At 43.6% G+C, this 18,783-nt stretch overlaps 1 protein-coding gene across 3 annotated transcripts in view; it reads right to left on the minus strand.

Moving 5' to 3' along the window:
* The window catches only part of LOC147634268 (inner membrane protein PPF-1, chloroplastic-like), a 33,492-nt gene extending 22,136 nt beyond the window's left edge, over positions 1 to 11,356 (minus strand). For all 3 annotated transcript variants that reach the window (XM_086805393.1, XM_086805391.1, XM_086805392.1), the window contains exons 1-2: positions 10,726 to 11,356; positions 9,473 to 9,583 (exon numbers count right to left, since the gene is read on the minus strand). In XM_086805393.1, the coding sequence (XP_086661519.1) occupies positions 9,473 to 9,583; positions 10,726 to 11,124 (510 nt within the window). In that variant the 5' untranslated portion in view covers positions 11,125 to 11,356. The remainder of the gene's footprint in view (positions 1 to 9,472; positions 9,584 to 10,725) is intronic.
* Between the last annotated feature and the right edge of the window lie 7,427 nt (positions 11,357 to 18,783).

The raw sequence follows: 18,783 nt of genomic DNA on the forward strand, positions 1-18,783 counted from the left end.
AACTGCTGTATTTTCTGCACAGCGGTACTGTAGTACTCTCAAATGTCACAACCAGTGACTTCAATGCGCATACATACACCCAATGGCAACTGTAGACCTCTTTGCAGCACCCACATGTCTGCAGTGTCTGCACAGTCAATCTGTCTTCCTGCAGTTCTTAAAACAGAGTTCTGCAGAGAATCGATGACTTACCCGCAGTGCTCGAAATCACCTGCTTTCTGAAAAACGGAGGTCCAGACGCGCCCGAAACGCGTTTTCGACCCGAAAATCTCAGTGCGATAGGACTATATAGTTGCCCTATAGATTTACTCCCGCGAAGAAAGCTCCTCAATCAGAGACTGTTTGCCGGTGCCTCCCGTAGAGCTCCCGACAAGGGTGTAGTCACCAACACAATAGGGAAGAAGAGTTGAAGCTCTTACCCTCGTACCGCTTCCTGTGGTTCTCTTGCTTGCAGCTCAGCCCTTAGCACGAACCAGGCTCTGATACCATGAAAAGATGCAGGGGGGAAGAGAGCTTGAGCTCTTGCAAGCGCACACACACACACACTCACAAAATCCTAATAGAGAACACACAAGGTGAGAGGCTGAAATCTTCTTCTTCTCTACTCAACACTCAACACACCATATACAAGAATAAGAGAGTACACATAATATGAAAGGTACTCAACCAAATACATACACGGGTTCTCTATAGTGTGAACCCGACTAAATGAGCTGGCGCTATAACTATGCCAGTCTCTAGAATGGATGTCACACAGCCTATCATCCCACTGGCCGCATATCACCCAAGATCTCACCAACCATGCCAGTGGTGTAAGTGTGGGGCCTATCCCCCAGGCGGGTCATCAGTGGCCACCGCCTCACTAGACGAGCTCGATATCTCAACATACGGGACTGTAAAAGTCTGATTTTCACTCATTTGAACAGCCAGGAGAGCATTTATTGCTACTGTACCTGCTGGTACAGATTTGGCACAGCTTTGTGCAAGTTTTGGCATGGCTGTACACTGATTTGAGTGAGGAAAAGGTTCATTTTCAGCTGCTGTACTTGCCGGTACAGGTTTGGTACATCACAGGTGAGCACTTAGTACTGTTGTACAGTACTTTGAAAGGGCAACAGAGCACATTTAAGGTGCTGTCCTAAATCTGCAGCAACCAGATTTTGGTGATTTCATCACATAAAGTGGGAGAAAAGTTGCATTCTTGCTTCCGCAGTGGGAGATAAAGCTTGGGAGAACAACTGTGAGCACTTTGTGTGCTTTTGGTGCAGTGTTTGCACATTTTGCAGGGAGTCAGGCGTTGACAGGTTGCATATTGCTATGGCAACCACAGGTGAGAGCTCTTCATTGCTTCACATCAAGAAGCTTGAAGGCTCACATAACTATGATATTTGGCAAACCCAGTGCTATAATGTGTTGCTCCAGAAGAAGCAGCACAAGCCTATCAAAGAAAGGGGTGTAAAGCCCGCTTACTGCTGAAGAGTGGGAAGATATGGATGAGCTGGCAAGATCTACTATCATGTTGTCTGTGTCAGACTCTTTACTTTTCAGCATTCGTGAAGAGAAGACAGCTTGGGGAATGTGGCAAAGATTGCAGGACTTGTATGCCCAGCAAAGTGCCTCAAGCAAAGTGTATTGGTTGAAGAAACTCGTAGGTCTTCAGATGAAGGAAGGGGCGTCTATGACAGCCCATCTAAATGAGTTTAATGGTATTGTCAGCCAAGTTATAAATCAAAAGTTGGCAATGGACGATGAGTTCAAAGCCACTTTTCTGTTATGCACTTTGCCAGAGAGTTGGGACACATTCAGGACAGCCACTAGCAATTCGAATGCTATGCTGTCATATGCAGATGTTGAGGGTGCTCTTCTTCAAGAAGAGATGACCAGGAAGAATAATTCTGTTGGAAAGTCCAATGCAATGAATGCACGTGGGAGATCCCAGCAAAGGCGAAAAAGCCAAGAACGGGGAAGGAGCTAGTCCCGCTCCAAAAAGGACTTGGAATGCCATTATTGTGGCAAGAAGGGACACATTAAAAAGCAATGCTACAAATGGAAAAATGATAAAAAGGAAAAGGGAAAAGGCAAAGACAAAGACAAAGATGAAGCCAAAGATGTAAAGCCAAAGGGCAAAAGTGGAGTCAAGATTGAAGAAATCAATGTGTCACATGCAGGTGACAGTGAGGATGAGGTCCTATTTACGTCTTCACTTGATGCCCATTCACTTCTTACAGGTGGTCATGGTATGCACTCATGGATCATTGATTCAGGTGCCTCCTTTCATGTCACAGGTTGCAGAGACTTGTTTGTCAGGTATACTGCTGGCAATGAAGGAGTGGTTTATTTGGGTGATAACCATGCATGCAAGATTCTTGGCAGAGGTGATGTGAGGCTTGTGTTTTCAGATGGCTCACAGCTTATGCTCCATGATGTCAGGCATGTGCCTGAGATCAATAAGAACCTGCTTTCTACTGGACAGCTTGATAATGCTGATTATGTTACCACATTTGGTCGTGGAAAGTGGAAAATTAGTAAGGGCTCACTGGTTGTTGCCAGAGGCTCTAAGGTGGACACTCTTTACTTTATGCATGCAGGTGTTTGTCACCATGCTAATGTAAATGCAACCGAGCTGCCGGAAATCTCTATGTGGCATAGCCGGTTGGGACACATGAGTGTCAAGGGAATGGAGCAATTGTCTCATTTGGGTTACTTGCCTTCTCTAAAGTTTTCAAGTTTTCAGTTTTGTGAGCATTGTATATATGGCAAGCAACTGCAGTGCCCCCACAAGAAAGCTCTTGGACAGAAAGATGCTCAGTTAGAGCTTGTGCATACAGATGTATGTGAGATGCCTCAGCTTTCTTTGGGAGGGGCAAAATATTGTGTGTCTTTTATTGATAATGCCACACGCAAGGTGTGGGTATATCCTCTTCGTTTGAAGAGTGATACATTCTCAGTGTTTCAGAAGTTTGTTACTCATGTCGAGAATCAAACTGGCAAAACATTGAAGGCTTTGCGTTCCGACAATGGTGGAGAGTATATGTCCAAACAGTTTCAGGACTTTTGTGATGCTAAAGGCATCAAGAGGGAGTTCTCTACTCCTTATGATCCTCCACAGTCCAGCTCGGAGGTAGCTTCAACTTCATTGAAACCTCGTTAATCTTTCTCTAGATGGAAAAAGGTTCGAAGCTGCTGAATGACAACTTTGGGCATCGCTCGCCCACCTGTTTCAACCTTTGCTTCATGATCCAAAGATAAACCCAATCACCTTCCGAAAACTTCATATCCCTTCGATCTTTGTTGACCTGTCGAGTGTAGGCTTCCTGTTAGCTAGCCTGTCTTTTACCGACTCCAAAATCGCCTGGTGAGACTCCGTCAATTTCTGCCAATAGTTGAAGAAAAAGAATCATTCAAAACTGCTTGAACTAAAGCCAAATATGATTCCCACTTATCTTGCTGATCGTGGACATAACACTTCAGCACATCAAAGGCCAACTGGTTGTAGATTTCTATCTGGCCGTCAGTCTATGGGTGAAATGCACTAGAAAAAGTCAATTTAGTACCAAAGTTATCAAATAATGCCCTCCAAAAATGACTGGTAAACTTGGTATCTCGGTCTGACACTAGGGTTCTAGGAATCCCACCAATCGAGTACCAATGCCGAATGAACAAATGGGTAACATCTTCGACGGTCACATTGGCCCTGCAGCATGGAATAAGCATAACAAATTTGCTAAATCTATCAACTATAGTCAAGCACTGAGTATTACGCTTACCCAGACTGGGAGGTAGATTCGTGACAAAATCCATCGATATATCTTGAAAAGATCCCCGAGGAATTAGTAAGCACTGTAACAACCTTATCTTCTTCCCACGAGGAGCTATCACCTTTTGACAAATGTTACAGTGTTGCACGTATGCAAACACATCTCGCCTCATCTTTAGCCAATAATATTGCCATTCTAACTTCTCCAAAGTCGAATTCATGCCCCGATGACCACCAGTAATGGCGTCATGGAGAAGAGCTGCCCTAAACGACTTCATGACACATAGTCGGCCTTTGTAGAAAAGCCAACCATCGCGTATCAAAAAGTAGCATGGTCCTATGGCATCCACTGCCTATTCCCACTGTGTACTGAATTCCTCGGAACCCACGTACGTGTACTTCATGTCGTCTAGTCCTGTACCAACAAGGTCGAGTCTAGTGGTCTGAATCAAAGTTACTTGTCCCTTCAGGCTCAAAGTATCGGCCACTGGGTTGGCCTTTCATGGAAGATACTCAATCATACCACCAAATTGCTGGAATATCTAGCTCTGGCGATGCTGTCAGTCACTTCACTGTACATTGGCATTGTCTGAATCCAGCGTAATGCTTGATGATCAATGCGAACCTCAAAGTCACGGCCATAAAGGAAATGTTTCCAATGTTTCAAGGCCTGAATAACTGCGAGGAGTTCCTGATTGTAGACCGAGTAGTTCTTTTCCGCGGGCAATAACTTACGAGACATGTAAGCCACTGGATGGTCATTCTGTACTCGCATCCGCGATCACTTGAAATGGCTCGTTTCACGAGGCAAGTGTTAGACAAGGCGCTTCTAACAAAGCCACCTTGAGGTTCTTGAATGCCTCCAATGCTCGTAGAGTCATTCAAATCCGCTGCCTTTTAGTCTTGACACCCTTTAGCAAATCGATGAGATCTGCCAAGAGGTCAGAAAACTTGTCTATGTGCGTGGAGTATGCCTGGCATATACCCACAAAGGATCTAATGTCATAAGCAGTCTGTGGTACTTCCCAATTGACAATCTCGGCCACCTTGGCCGGATTAAGTCGAATGCCTTTTGCACTAATTATATATCCAAGGTAATGAACCTCAAACAAATAAAATTCCGACTTCTTCTCATTAATGTAGAGCTCGTTGCTTTCCAGCAACTTCAAGACTTTCTCCACATCAATGTCATGCTGCTCAACCATAGCTGAAAATACCAATATGTCATCAAGAAATATGAACACACACTTTCCAATCAATTCCCGGAACACCCGCATCATCATCCGATTGAATGTGGCTGGGACATTCTTCAAGCCAACAGGCATGACCACAAATTTATCTTGGGATTCCCCTCAACAATCCTCACCCGGTGGTACCCACTCTTCAAATCGAGTTTCGAGAACACCTTAGCTCCATTCAGCCTCTCAAGAATATAGTCTATTCGAGGCATCGAGAATCTACTTATGATAGCCAACTTATTGAGTGCACGATAATCGATACACAATCGAGAAGACCCAAACAAGATCGGTGCTACAAATGGCGACACAATCGAATGGATAAAGCAAGATTGCAATAATTCTTGGAGTTGGCGGTCCAACTCCGATTCCATTGCCTTGGAAAGGTGACATGGAAACTTACTCCAGGGTTCCGAGCCTAGGAGGAGGTCAGTCTTGTGGTCCTCCGATTTGGACGAGGGGAGCTCGGGAGGGAGATTGTCCTGAGAAATCTTTTGGAACTTTTCATGGAGAGCCAATACTTCTCGAAAGCGATGGCCACCGTCTGGGCAGTCTGGATATAAATCATCGCACAATGTGCACCTTTCCCGATCGCTCGTTTAGCCTGCAAGTGGCTTATGAACGGAAAGTTTGGAATTCTTGGCTCACACTTAATGATCATTGGGGCGTTGGACACATTCCGGCTAATCTGGAAAGTGTGCTTGTCCCACTTAACATCAGGAAGAAACTTGTGAAACCATTGAATGCCCAAGATTATGTCTACTCCTACAAGCGGAGCAACCATAAAATCACGCATAAACTCTATGCCTTGAATGACTAATTTAGCACCTAGAGCTTCATACTTGACACTTGTTGTCATACCTGTGCTAAAACCTTCAACTTACTTGTCCACCGAAGTCAGGACGAAACGGGCATGCCAAGCAGCCTGTTCCATGACCACATCCTCCGCTGTCGCTGTCAAACAAGACGACTCTCTGGCCACCTATGTAGCCAAAGGTCTTGAGCAATTCGTTGCGCTCATACTCCTCGTCATGGGCGCCCTTCTGCTTATCTTCGAGCTCTCGGCTAATGATTGCTCCAACCGAAGTATTGGGATTCGAAGAACTAGGGACAATTACTCGGGTCTATGTGGAAGCTGGACTCACCACTGAAGCCGTAGAGGCTAGGGTGGCAGTCTTTAGAGTGGTAGTCTTCTTAGGACACTCCCAAGAAGTGTGTCCTTTTGCATGACAAAAGAAACACCTACCCTCCTTCTTGTACTGAGCGATCTCCTCAACACTCAACTTGCCACCGGTCCGACGGTCTTGCCTCCGCTTTCTAGTCTGGAGTAAGCTTGGCCGCATTGGTCGAGTTCTTGGAGCCAGAGGCTCCCGTGCTCTGCCCTGGGAAAGACCTCGTCTGGTTTTGGCCTTTTTCCCCCGAGGTGTTAGTCTTGATAGTAGCCGGCTGGGAAGTCTTGGGCTTTCCACCATTGTGCTTCATTTCAGCACTCTACGCAAGCGAGAGTGCGCCTTCGAAGGTGGCTGGCCTAAACATATGCACAGGTGGCTGGCCTAAACATATGCACATCCCACTGGATTTGCGTGTCAAGGCCATACAGGAATTGCCTTTTCTTGTCCGTATCAGATAAGCCCAATTGCAAACATAAGTTTGAAATTTTATTGACAAACTGAAGGACTGATTGCACATTCTGACGCGCTCCCATAAACTCGTCTTCGAGTCGCTCAAGGTAATGGGGCGTAGAAACCGCTGCTTAAGGTCGCGGACAAACTCGTCACAAACATCCGGTGTGGTCATGAGCCCACTGGGTCCACCAAAGATTAGCCTCACCTTCCAAGCACCAACTAGCTAAGATCACCCTGTCAGTATCACTTTTTCGAACTGCGGCAAAGTAAGCTTCAAATTGATGCAACCATGAATAAAGAGTTGTGGGGTCTAGTTTACCATTATACTTACTGAAATTCATTTTCTCGAGAAAATGATTTGAGGAAGCCGCTGGTGTTAGTCTTGCATCCAAAGCCGTAAGATACTGTTCGTGTTCCACGCGTCTCATGGCGTCGTCTTCACGTTGTCAAATCTCCATTGCACGGATCTGCAACTCAAGCATCGAACTCCGCTGCGGTCATGACCCTTCGTAAGGGTCTCTTTGTAGAGGATCTCGAATCTAGGAAACGCAAGGAGAGGGAGGAGACGAAAAACGCAGAGCTAGAGAACAGATGCGCTCTTCCAGAGCCAGTATCTGCGCCTTCTGCTCTTCCAACTTGGTACTCTGTTCTGCGATTGCTCACATCATCTTTTGGAACATCTCTTGTACACTCATGCCTAATTTCCTAGATGGACTGCCTGGTGCACTTCCGTCCCAATGTTCGTCTCTCTCGTCGTCGTAGCTCGCCATAGTAGGAAAATGCACTACCTTTCTGGAGTGCAATCTGACCATCCACTGTGTGTGTGGGAGACTTTTGGAGGCTGAAACCAACCGTCCTTCGAGGGACGGGAATCACTCTGAAAGGGGTGGTCCACCGGAGTCTAAAAAGCAACCACACGAGCGAGAAAAAATTTCTGGTTTCTTGTTGAATCTATACACTTGAAATAGGCTCTGATACCACTCTAACATGTGGAAGCTTCGGGGGAGATCGGTAACTTCAATGCTCAGAAATCAGCAAACGTTTCACGCCGAGAATAACGCACAAAACTAAGAATAGATGTGCAGAAAATAGAGAGAGAGAGAGAGAGAGAGAGAGAGAGAGAGAGAGAGGGGGAGGGAGAAGAGGACACAGTGTTGGGTCCCGAATACCTTGTGTAGGGCCCCCACCACGAATGGTGTATTTGCTTTTATTAGAATGATGCAAAATCTGAAAATAAAAGACTAAACCCGAGCCTTCTTAGCTAAGGATAATCCTCCGCCCTTGACCTAGAGAATCCACCCTTGCGTTAACTCCTCCTTGGATGTCCTGGCCCCTTGAGTAGCTTCAGCACTTGGTGAAATATGAGATAAAATGAACTGAATTCTGGGCTTGGGTATTTATACCCCCTTCTAGTCCTGGTTGGCCAGCAAACTTTTCCTCCACGACCTAAATAAGTAGCATTAAATGCTCATTAAAATAGCTGTTTCACACTGTCAATAATTGCTGGCCAGCCTGCACACTGATTGGACTGCTGGGCAGCCTGTGTGGGCTGCCCAGCCAGATTGGCTGGCTGCCCATGGGCTAGCCAATAGTCTGGCCAAACCTTGAGGCTGGTCCAGGCCTACAACACTGGCCAACAGGCTTGCCACCTTGCTGTCCAGCCCCCCCCTAGGGCTGGCCAACAGCACATTGGGCTGTTCTTGGGCCTCTTGGCCCTCTCTAGGGTAGCCTCAAAGGCCTTCCCATGCATAGTGCAAGGAGTTTTACCTTGTTTTCTGGGGGAGCCAAAAGGGCTTCCCCCTCTTCTATATGCAACCTAAATGGACCTACAAATCTCCGGCACTTGGTCACAGACCAATTACTCAAATCACCTGACATCATTCCAGAGGGAGACTCACAGCGCGGAATGGCACTGCTTCATGTGCAGGACCCTCGACAATGCACACCTTACCTCGGACGCATGTGCAGGACAATGCACACCTAACCATGGACGCATGGAGTAGAACCCTAGCTGACTCGTCCCGGACTGGGCTCACATGGGACCAATTTTCCACTCTAGGTCCTGCACCTTCTTGTTCAGATATGTCCATGTGGCATCCAAGTGCGGGATGCACATGACAATCAGAATGACCAACAATTGTAACAAGAAAACCGCTAAGCAAAATTACTGGCAGATCTGCAAGTTGCTGGCCAACCTGCAATTTGGGGGCTCTCCCCCTCCCCTTTCTGTCATGGTAAGCAAACAACCAGCCCAATAACAAGTAGCATGTGCTTGAAGCATGTGAATTATTTCTGTGGACAACAAGCTTTTCTCACTTAACCCCCTTCTTGCTGTAGTCACCGCATATCTTGTCTTGGGTTAACATACTAGTACAGGCTTTTAAGTGACAGGTAGGGTATCATGATCATTTAATGGAAACCACCAGTTAAGCAATTGCTGGCTCCCCAAATTCAGGACCATGAATAACTCAAAATACTGCCCACTTTCTGCCATTAACACTGGCAACACACGGAGGTGGAGTTTCCTATTCTCTAGCCTTGCAGCTTGGCTCTAATCTGTGCTCGAGTGCACCTGTGTGTTGTCCTTGACCTGACCCTCCCACTCCAGGTTCCTCAAATCAGAGATACAGTAATGAACACCATTAAAAATATTTGTCGCAATAATATCTTGTAGCTATGCAAAAAAATCCTGTTTCAATGAGTATTTTAGAAAAAGAGTATGGTAGCTTTACAAGTTTGCACAGACCCCAGGGGCCAGTACCCTGTTAGTTGTTCACCAGTAATATCTTCAATCTCACAGTGGTAGCAATTTGCAAACAGAAACAGGCAACATAGTGAGAGGAAAGATGGAAAACCTGTTGTTTCGTCAGGGGAAGAGTTGCAACTTTGACAAGTACAGTCAGTAAAATGATCGCAAAGCCATATGCATACGGCACATGCAGAGCTTGTAATCCATCTTTTAGAACCTGCAAAGGATGCAAAAACTACAAATAAGACATCAAACATGTCAAGTTGTATGAATCTTGCTTAGCCAGTGCTTAGATATACAACAAGAACATCGTAGCCTCGACAATATGGAATGAAAACCAAGATCACACCCACACCTCAAAGACTGAGAAAAAGCTTAACGTTGTAATTCTGAATATAGCTGTTGCAAATGCTAGGGGCAGTGGGCGGGCTATCTTGAGCCAATAATGGTATATAAATCAAAAGCAGTCTCTGGCCCATAAACAAAGTGGTCTTGCTCTGACAACTGGATGTAATGAACCTTGGCTCCAAAAACTGCGGTCACCGGTGTGGTTGACAGACTCTGGCACCAGTATAGACCGACCCTTGGCCTCATGCACTTTGATGTTATTGATACAAACAAAAGGCTTTCCTTAATGCAACATTAACCTAGTAATGTTGAAGCTGACAAGCTTCACACGCGCACGTGCACATGAACAGTTAGCTGTGACCTCTAAGCTTTATTACTTCTAGTCTGTTCTTGTCAACGTCTTTTGTTATGCGCTTGATCTGAAGGGGGGATTCTACAACTGGGCAGACTTACACAGTCATGGTTGGCAGTCGGCTCAAGATCAGCCACATAATGACCCCACTTAATAGGGTGAAACATCAGTGACACCCAGAATTAGCTCTCAGGTCACCCCACAAACAGGTGTTGCAGAGATTTTAGAGATACAGTGTGCCAATTCCCCTCAAAACTCTGCCATTGGAAACAGATTCATCACTACAGTTCTAGCATTGTGTCCTACAGAGAGCTGTAACAGCACATTTCAATCCATCCAAGAAAGAATTGCCAGACTGTCATGACCTGCAGAGCTTGGTGAATTCAAATTCTCCAAACATCTGTGGAATGGCATCATCCCATCCAAATTCCAGATGACAGATGCAAGCAACTTGCAGCGAGGTCAGGAAAGGCACAACCACAAGCCTGGGATGTGCCCAAGCAGGAATTCCTTAGGTCAATACAAAGCAAAATTGTCTCTTTTTTCTGGCTCGTTAAAATAATAACCCCAAGGAACCTGGAATCACAGAAGCTCTTCGTATCAAGCACATCTAACATAAACATGAGTGAGCAAGGATACAGGAGATTAGTGCAGAGCACCTTGAGAATGGACTCCAGCCCATCTGTGAGCCCACTGAGCCAGTCCTGGTTTGGCTTCTGGGCAGCGTCAACGAGTGCAGGGTCTGCAGAAACAGCGGCATCAGCTAGGGTATATAAAATACCCTCCGCTCTGGCAACGAGCTCAGGGAAGCTTCTAGAAACGAACTGAGAGGCGGCCTCCACGGTCTCCAGCTGCTCCAAGCTAGAGCGCACAAGAAGAGCACTGCTGACATTGCCATTGAAACCCTGTCTTCTCCTGCTGCTGAAGGGATCGAAGGCGAACCTGCGGGATGGAGAAAACAAGGTGGGCGAAGAAGAAAAGCACAGAGAGGAAGCGAGATTAGGCCTGCTATAGCAAGTGGGTGTTGAGAGCAGGTGAGTGGAGAGAGAAGTCGCCATGGCGTCGCTCCTCTGAGAGAAAGAAGCCCTAAACCAGGCTTGCCAAGCCTATTGTTGGGAACCCTTGAGGCAAGAGAGCTTCTTGGGCGGTTTTCCGTACAGTGGAGCAAACCGTAGCCCAGAAGAAATCCTTAATGGGCTAATCGAGTAGGGGAGGATCAAGAGCGTCGGGTATTGTGCGACCAATGAAGTTGCCAACGAGGAGAGAGGAAATTCTCTCTCTAGGGAGTAGGATGTGTCTCTCCCCCCCTCAGTCATGGACTCCCTTATCTAAGTGGTGGTGAGCTAAGAGCCTGTTCACACGGTTCCAACGTGGCCAGGCTGGTTTGCCATCACCATGGCATCCAGCTCCTTATTTGTTCACACCAGGTGCTTTTTTTTTCTCCCAATTTCAAACCATTGCGTGTTCGAGTGTCTTGCGCGCTTTAGCCTCAGTACCCAAGTCTTTGCCTATGCCTCAAACCTTTGCCCCTAGAAACCTCAAACCAAGGTGAGGGAAGACACGAGCCTTGTAAATAGGTCGAGCACACAAGAATCGAATTGTCTCATGCTTCCATAACAATCTGATCCTTTCAATATGGTGCACATCCTCGTGGCATCCTAGCTTCATGCGTGATGGGACGCCACCTCAAGTGAGCTATTATCAAAATCATCACACGAGATGGCATAGAGTATGCTCAAAGGGAAAGGAACGGAGCATTCTTTCAGGGCCAAGGTAGTTAACAATGCTGTGATGAAGTGCATATCCTTAATAGACATTACACAAGGTAGTGAAGGGCATGGCACCTCAACAAGCTTATTGTGGTAAGAAACGTTTGGTTGCATTTTTCAAGACATTTGGTTGTGACATTTTTCAAGACATTTGGTTGTGACAATTATGTGCATGTTCCCCAAAACCAAGTGGGATTCTAAGAGCCAAAAATGTATCTTATTGGGATACAATAGAGAGTAAAAGGGTTACTGATTATATGAATTAGAAGCAAATAAAATAACTATCAACCATAATGTGGTGTTTGAGGAACAACCTCATTAGGTGGAGGAGAAGGCAAAGAAGATAATTGTCAACCATGATGTGGTGTTTAAGGAACAACCTCATTAGGTTGAGAAGGAGGCTCTGTCCACACTATCCTTCAACAAATAAGAAGCACAACAAACACAACCACCAATGATAGTATCAACTCCACAAGTGGTGGACTCATTAAATGATAAAGGAGAGAAGCTTGCAACACTACAAAAGGGGCCATATCCTAATGGGGCTAAAGTAGATCTTGGATGGGAAAGCACCACAACATTCACAGAAGAGCTAGCAACGATTCTAGTTGGACTAGCTTGGTGGCCTCCCTCTCCTATAAATAGACCCCCATTCCTTTGTATTTTCATATTGGAGTAACTCTATGCTAGTGTAATTTTTAGTTTAGTATTTTTCTATTATATCTCTACCTTGCCTCTCCATTGTGAAGCTTTGGAGCTTCACTAATCCTCTTCTTCTCTTGGAGATTACCCCCTTTTACTTGGTGGCCAAGCTTCTTCTTTGAGGGCTTTACATTTCCCTAAAGAATCAAGCCAAAAACCAAGAGTAAGCCTAAACAATGGTGTTTTTCTCTCTTCTAAATGGTAATCTTCTTCCCAACCCCTCTAATGCTTGGGAAGCATTTTAATCTATGGTTTCTTCTTTAAAATCATGTTTTTTAATTATATTGTTAAAATGGATTAATGCTAATCTTTTATGCTTAAAAGTAATATTTTGATATCTAAATCTCTCTTTTCGTAGAATACTCACCTTGATGGATTAATCCTTCTTGGAAGGATAGATCTTAGCCCTAATCTCATTTTCTTAACCAAATCTCTAGACCTAACAAGCTAGAGATAGAGATTAAATATTTTTATGATTTTGAATCTAATTAAAATGAGGATTAGTTCATTTATACTTGTTTTATGTTAAGAAAATTCATATTTATTCATTCTAAAGTGAAAGAGAGCTTAGGCTAACATTATTATAATTGTTTTCATATGAAAATCATATTTGGGTATTTTTCTTAAATAAATAAGGTGCTTAAATGTAATTATGTTTATGTTCAAACTTAGGTTTATGCATAAACCAATTTTTATGTTAAAAGTGTTATTTTAACCATTTTTAATTCATAGAAAATGTGGGAAAGTTATGGAAAAAATTTATTAGTAGAAAATGAAGGTTTAGGCATAAATAATTTTTATTCTAAAAGAAGAACTTTGAGTATTATTATTTCATAGAAAATGCGAAAAAACTATGATAGAATTTTTATTATTAAAAAAAGAATTTTATGCATAATTAATTTTTATACTAAAAGTGAAATTTTAAGTATTCTCATTTCATAGAACATATGGGAAAGTTATGGTAAAATCTTTATCATTAGAAAATGGAATTTATGCATAAATAACTTTATATCAAAAGTGAAATTTTGAGTATTATCATTTCTTAGAAAATGTGGGGAAGCTATGGAAAAATTTATATCATTAGAGAATGAATTTATGCATAGTAAATTTCATGCTAAAAGTGGAGTTTTGAGCATTATTCATTTGCTTGAAAAATAAAGAAGGTTATGCCACAAATTTATAGATTCATTCAATTTATGAGAATTATGGAAATGATTTATGTAGATAAAAATGAATTAGTGTTTAAGTTGAAAGAGGAAGGCTTTGCAAGGGTTGAAGCAAGCACCACGTGCTTGGATAAACAAGATATGCACATATCTCATAAGCATTGATTTTGGATAAAATTTTAATCAAAAAGGAAAATCACAAACATAATTAACCTTAATTATGAAGTATATGTCTAGATTTTCGAAAAATAGAATCTTGGGATACATTCTGAATGGGAAAAGGATTTCCTAGAGAAAGACCAAAAACACGCTTAGTTAAATGGATGTGAATAACAGTGGGACTGATTTATTCCTAGATTCCCTCGAAAAGGAATCTAGAACTCTTGAAAGGATCGAGGATCCAAAAAGAGAATGAAAATTTAGGCTTAACTGAATTGAGTCAAGAAAAGTTATCTTTAACTGAGCCAAGTAATGGCCGAGACTTAGAAAAGTCATGTCAGTATAAAAAGTAAAGTAATTGTACTTTTAATCTGGTTGATGTGATGATTGATGTAGAGTAATGAGATAATGTGAATGAATGTGGGAATGATGTAGGATGATGTGAATGAATGTGGGAATAATGTGGGATGATGTGAATAAATGTGGAAATGATGTGGGATGATGTGAATGAATGTGGGAATGATGTGAGTGGATGTGAATGGATGTGAAATGATATGGGATGATGTGAATGAATGTGGGATGATGTGGATGAATGTGGGCATGATGTGAGATGATGTGAATGAATGTGGGAATGTTGTGAGATGATGTGAATGAATGTGGGAATGATGTAGGATGATGTGAATGGATGTGAATTGATGTGAGATGATTTGAGTGGATGTAAATGGATGTGAATTGATGTGAGATGATGTGAGTGGATGTGAATGGATGTGAGATGATGTGAATGAATGTGGGAATGATGTGGGATGATGTGAATGGATGTGGATTGATGTGAGATGAGGAGAGTGGGATGATGTGAATGGATGTGAATTGATGTGAGATGAGGAGAGTGAATGGATGTGAATTGATGTGAATTGATGTAGAAAAATGTGGGATAATGAGAAATGATATGGAATGATGAGAAATGAAGTGGAATGGTAAGAAATGATAAGGAATGATGTGATAGGATGTGTAATGATGAGGAAAGATGGGAATTATGTTTGGAACTGTATTTTGTATGTGAAACCTGTTTTTTTAAAGATTGTTTTACGTCAAGTATGCTGGGGGAAGCATTTTGACTATCTTGTGTGGAATGAGGTCGTGGTGGGGACCTAAGTGGAAATGTTGCAAAATAGCTGACGGAGAGTTGAAGAAGGATGTCTCGTGTGGCAAGATCGATCGAGTTCTTGAGCAGCCTCAATTCAGTTAAAATGGTGAGCTTTCGTCGGTACGGTGGATGAGGGACCTAAGTGGAAATGTTGCAAAATAGCTGACGGAGAGTTGAAGAAGGATGTCTCATGTGGCAAGATCGATCGAGTTCTTGAGCAGCCTCAATTCAGTTAAAATGGTGAGCTTTCGTCGGTACGGTGGATGAGGGACCAAGGAAGCGGTCTATGAGTGAAGCGCTAGGTCACCTGTGCAAAGGAACCTAGAGGAGGGTGCTGACCATACGGTGCTTGGGCTCTGGGTCGCCCAGGATACCCACGCATGCGTCGAGGAAGAAAAATGAGTTGGAGTTTGTTTTCTGAACACGGGCATGGATCTGGTTGATTGGCCTTGCTGATCTTCAACGGATGAGTTCATGGCTCTTTTACATGGATCTTGTTGGTTGATCTAGCTGATCTTCCATATGGATTTTACATTATTATATTCCTAGGTACTATGGACTAGGAACTATTGAAAAGGCCCCTGAGAGTGAGTAGGTGGTGAGCGTTCTGGTTGCCAATGATGCCATAAGTACACTGAGGAAGGAATAAATGAAATATTTGATTATATTCCTGGGTACTATGGGCTAGGATCTATTGAAAAGGCCCCTGAGTGAGCAAGTGGTGAGCGTTCTGGTTGCCAATGATGCCATAGGTACGCCGAGGAAAGAATGATTAGAATTGGACCTTGGAAATGGAATACTAAGGACTATGATGGAAATAGTGTGGTTTTATTGCAATGTTGTTTTGGAGATAGTTGAGTCTAAGAAAAGGTAATTTCATATTGGGTGCATAAGTGGTGTGTCTTTAAGTTTTGTATGAGAGCCGACTAGGGGGGCTAGGAACTCTTTTCCCTGGTACCCGGGACAAAACATAACCAAATATTTATAATGGATCCTATCAATACAGTGGTTGGCTAACCCATGGGATGGGGTTAGGCTAACCCATGGGATGGGGCTAACCCATGGGATGGGGTTAGGCTGAACTGATGGATTCCTATAATAAAATTAAATTCTATTCAAGTGATGATAGTTGAAGTAAGTCTTAGGATAATCCTTGTTCTATGGAAAAGAATCAACGATTGTGCCTCTTTGATGGGAAAAAAAGCGTTGGTATCTATGAACCAAGTGCAAGTTCCTCCTTTGATTCGGCCATGTGACCCGCGGGTTCGGTCAGAATACACAGGTTAGTTAAGGCCCTTGACTACGTTAGAAGATTTTTTCCAGGAGGAATCGCCTGTGCTTTTTGGGCGAGGGAAGTTTTTTTTTGGGTTTGGTTTTGGAAGAACCATCGGATTAGTCTCTTGTCCGGACATTCGTGGGCGAGGTCACGAGTGGGAACCTCTGCCTTGTGCAAGAGGTTGCTACTTCTGCTCCTAGCACTCCAGAATTCGATGCGTAGAGAGGGTAGGGATCTCACATGTTTGGCTTGAGGAAGCCGTCATGGTAAGCCTTCCTCCTTACTTGTGTGGCCTCTATACATTGCGTGGACATCCTTCGTATCTCATCCAAACATTCCAAATGAAGTAACCTTGTGCTCAAGGATTCTTGTTCCCCTAGTGTTTCAGCTATGGCTACCCTACGGGAAGGCAACTCGAGCTCCACTTGGAAGATTGCTTCTGTTCCATACACCAATTGGAAAGGGGTTTGTCATAGCCCACAAAGCTTCCAGCAACCTGTCATCCCAGTCTCTCTTATGGGATGCCACCGTTCGGGTAAGGATGAAACAAAGGATTTTGTTTGTGACCTCCACTTGCCCATTTGCTCGGGGACAATAAGGTGTAAACTTTCTATGGCAGATCTTGTACACTTCGGAAAGTTCTTCAATGACATTATTTATGAAGTGGGTTCCTCGATCACTTACCAACTCCAAAGGACTTCCAAACCTTGTGATGATATTATCATATAAGAACAGGGCCACATTCTTGCCATCAATAGTTCTCATTGCCTTTGCTTCATGCCACTTGGTGACATAATCTGTGCATACCAAGATATATTGATTCTGTCTTCTCCTTATTGGCTCAAAGGGGCCCACAAAATCTATACCCCACTTTTCAAATGGCTTCACGACAATAATGGGGTTGAGTGGCATGGCTCTTGTCTTGGTGGGTTTACCCGTTCTTTGGCAAGCATCACATCTTTTACAATACTCAAAGGCATCTTTGTGAAGGGTTGGCCACCAATAACCTACAAGAAGGATGTTCCAGTAGTTGCTTCTCCTACAAAGTGTCCACCACAAGGCTTGTCATGGCAAGCCTTCAATATAATTGAGGTTTCACTTTTGTCGATGCATCTTTGTAGAACTCCATCTTTACCTTGCTTGTAAAGTGCACCACTAAGGATAGTATAAGGAGCTGCTTCCAGCAACAACTTCTTCCTTTCTCTTTTGGAGAATCCTGGGGGAAATTGTTGGGTAGCCAACAAGTTTGCAATATTAGCATACCATGGGATTGTGGTCTCCATCAAGAAGAGGGTTGCATCTGGCAAGTCTGGATCCACAATTTCCTCTGCTTCACCTTGGGGAATTCGAGACAAGTGGTCGGTAAGAACATGAGATATTCTTGGCTTTGTGACTACTTTGAAATCAAACTCTTGGAAGTCTCCATAAGACCATGCAAACACATCAAAGTTGCTTTCCAAGAGGTCCTTGAATCCTTGTATCTCTTTTGGAGTTCCCACCTTGAGTACTCGTTGTTGTCCATCTTTGGTCCTCAAGGTCAACTCTCCTGATGTCCTTTCGCTTCTTTGATGAAAGTACCTTTGATTCCATTGAGTCTTGGTCATCTTCTTGATCTTCCTCTTGATCTGCATCTACTACTTCCTCTTCTTTGTTGGCTGTTTCTTTGGACTTTGTCTCAAGGAGACAACTTTTTCCTCTTCCTCTTCCTTAATAGTTCCTGCATGTGGGATTATTATGTCTTCCTCACTTAGGGTAAGAGAGGATGAATCACATTTAGTGGAGCCTTCTTCAAGGATTGTAACATATGATTCTTTTGAATTCATCCAATCTTCAATGTCTTGGCTGGACTCCACTGCAAAGCCTTCATTACTTCTTGTGGGGGCAAGGTACTCCCCTACAAAGGTGGAGTTAATTTGGATTTGTGAATCTAACAAAAGGCCATCTCTTACTTGTGCATGGGCCTTGGGCAATCTTCACTTCATTCTGTGATCTTCATTTGAAGTGTCACTTGAGTGACATCTTGGCCAGGATCGCGGATGAACTCGTCTTCTATACGGCTGTGGAGCCTTTTCCCTTATAACTAGCATACAATTTCAAGACAATTCTTTCTATTCCTTTTCCAATGGTAAGAGTTCCTTTGAACTAACCCGTCTTTGCTTTGGCCTCATACAACCATGGTCTTCCCAAAAGAATGGGGTAGCGAGTACCATAAGAGATTGGTTGCACCACCAAGAATGCCAACTAGTAATCCTTCCCCGCCATGGTGGTCTTTACACTGGAAAGAATACCCAAAGGGCTTTATCCTACTTTGATCAGCCATACGGATGAGCCAGTTAGTGTGTTGAAGTCCTTCCAATTCCAAGTCTTTCATTGTTTCGTATGTCATTATGTGTCGAGAACAATAATGTATAGTGATAGAATAGGCAATAATAGGAATGGTTCATGAAGGTATAAGGACTATAGGAGTGTATATGGATAGTATAAGCTAAAGTGGAGGAAGT

Source organism: Cibotium barometz, chromosome 11, assembly GCF_041138505.1.
Source record: "Cibotium barometz isolate CiBa-2024 chromosome 11, ASM4113850v1, whole genome shotgun sequence".
NCBI classification, from domain to species: domain Eukaryota; kingdom Viridiplantae; phylum Streptophyta; class Polypodiopsida; order Cyatheales; family Cibotiaceae; genus Cibotium; species Cibotium barometz.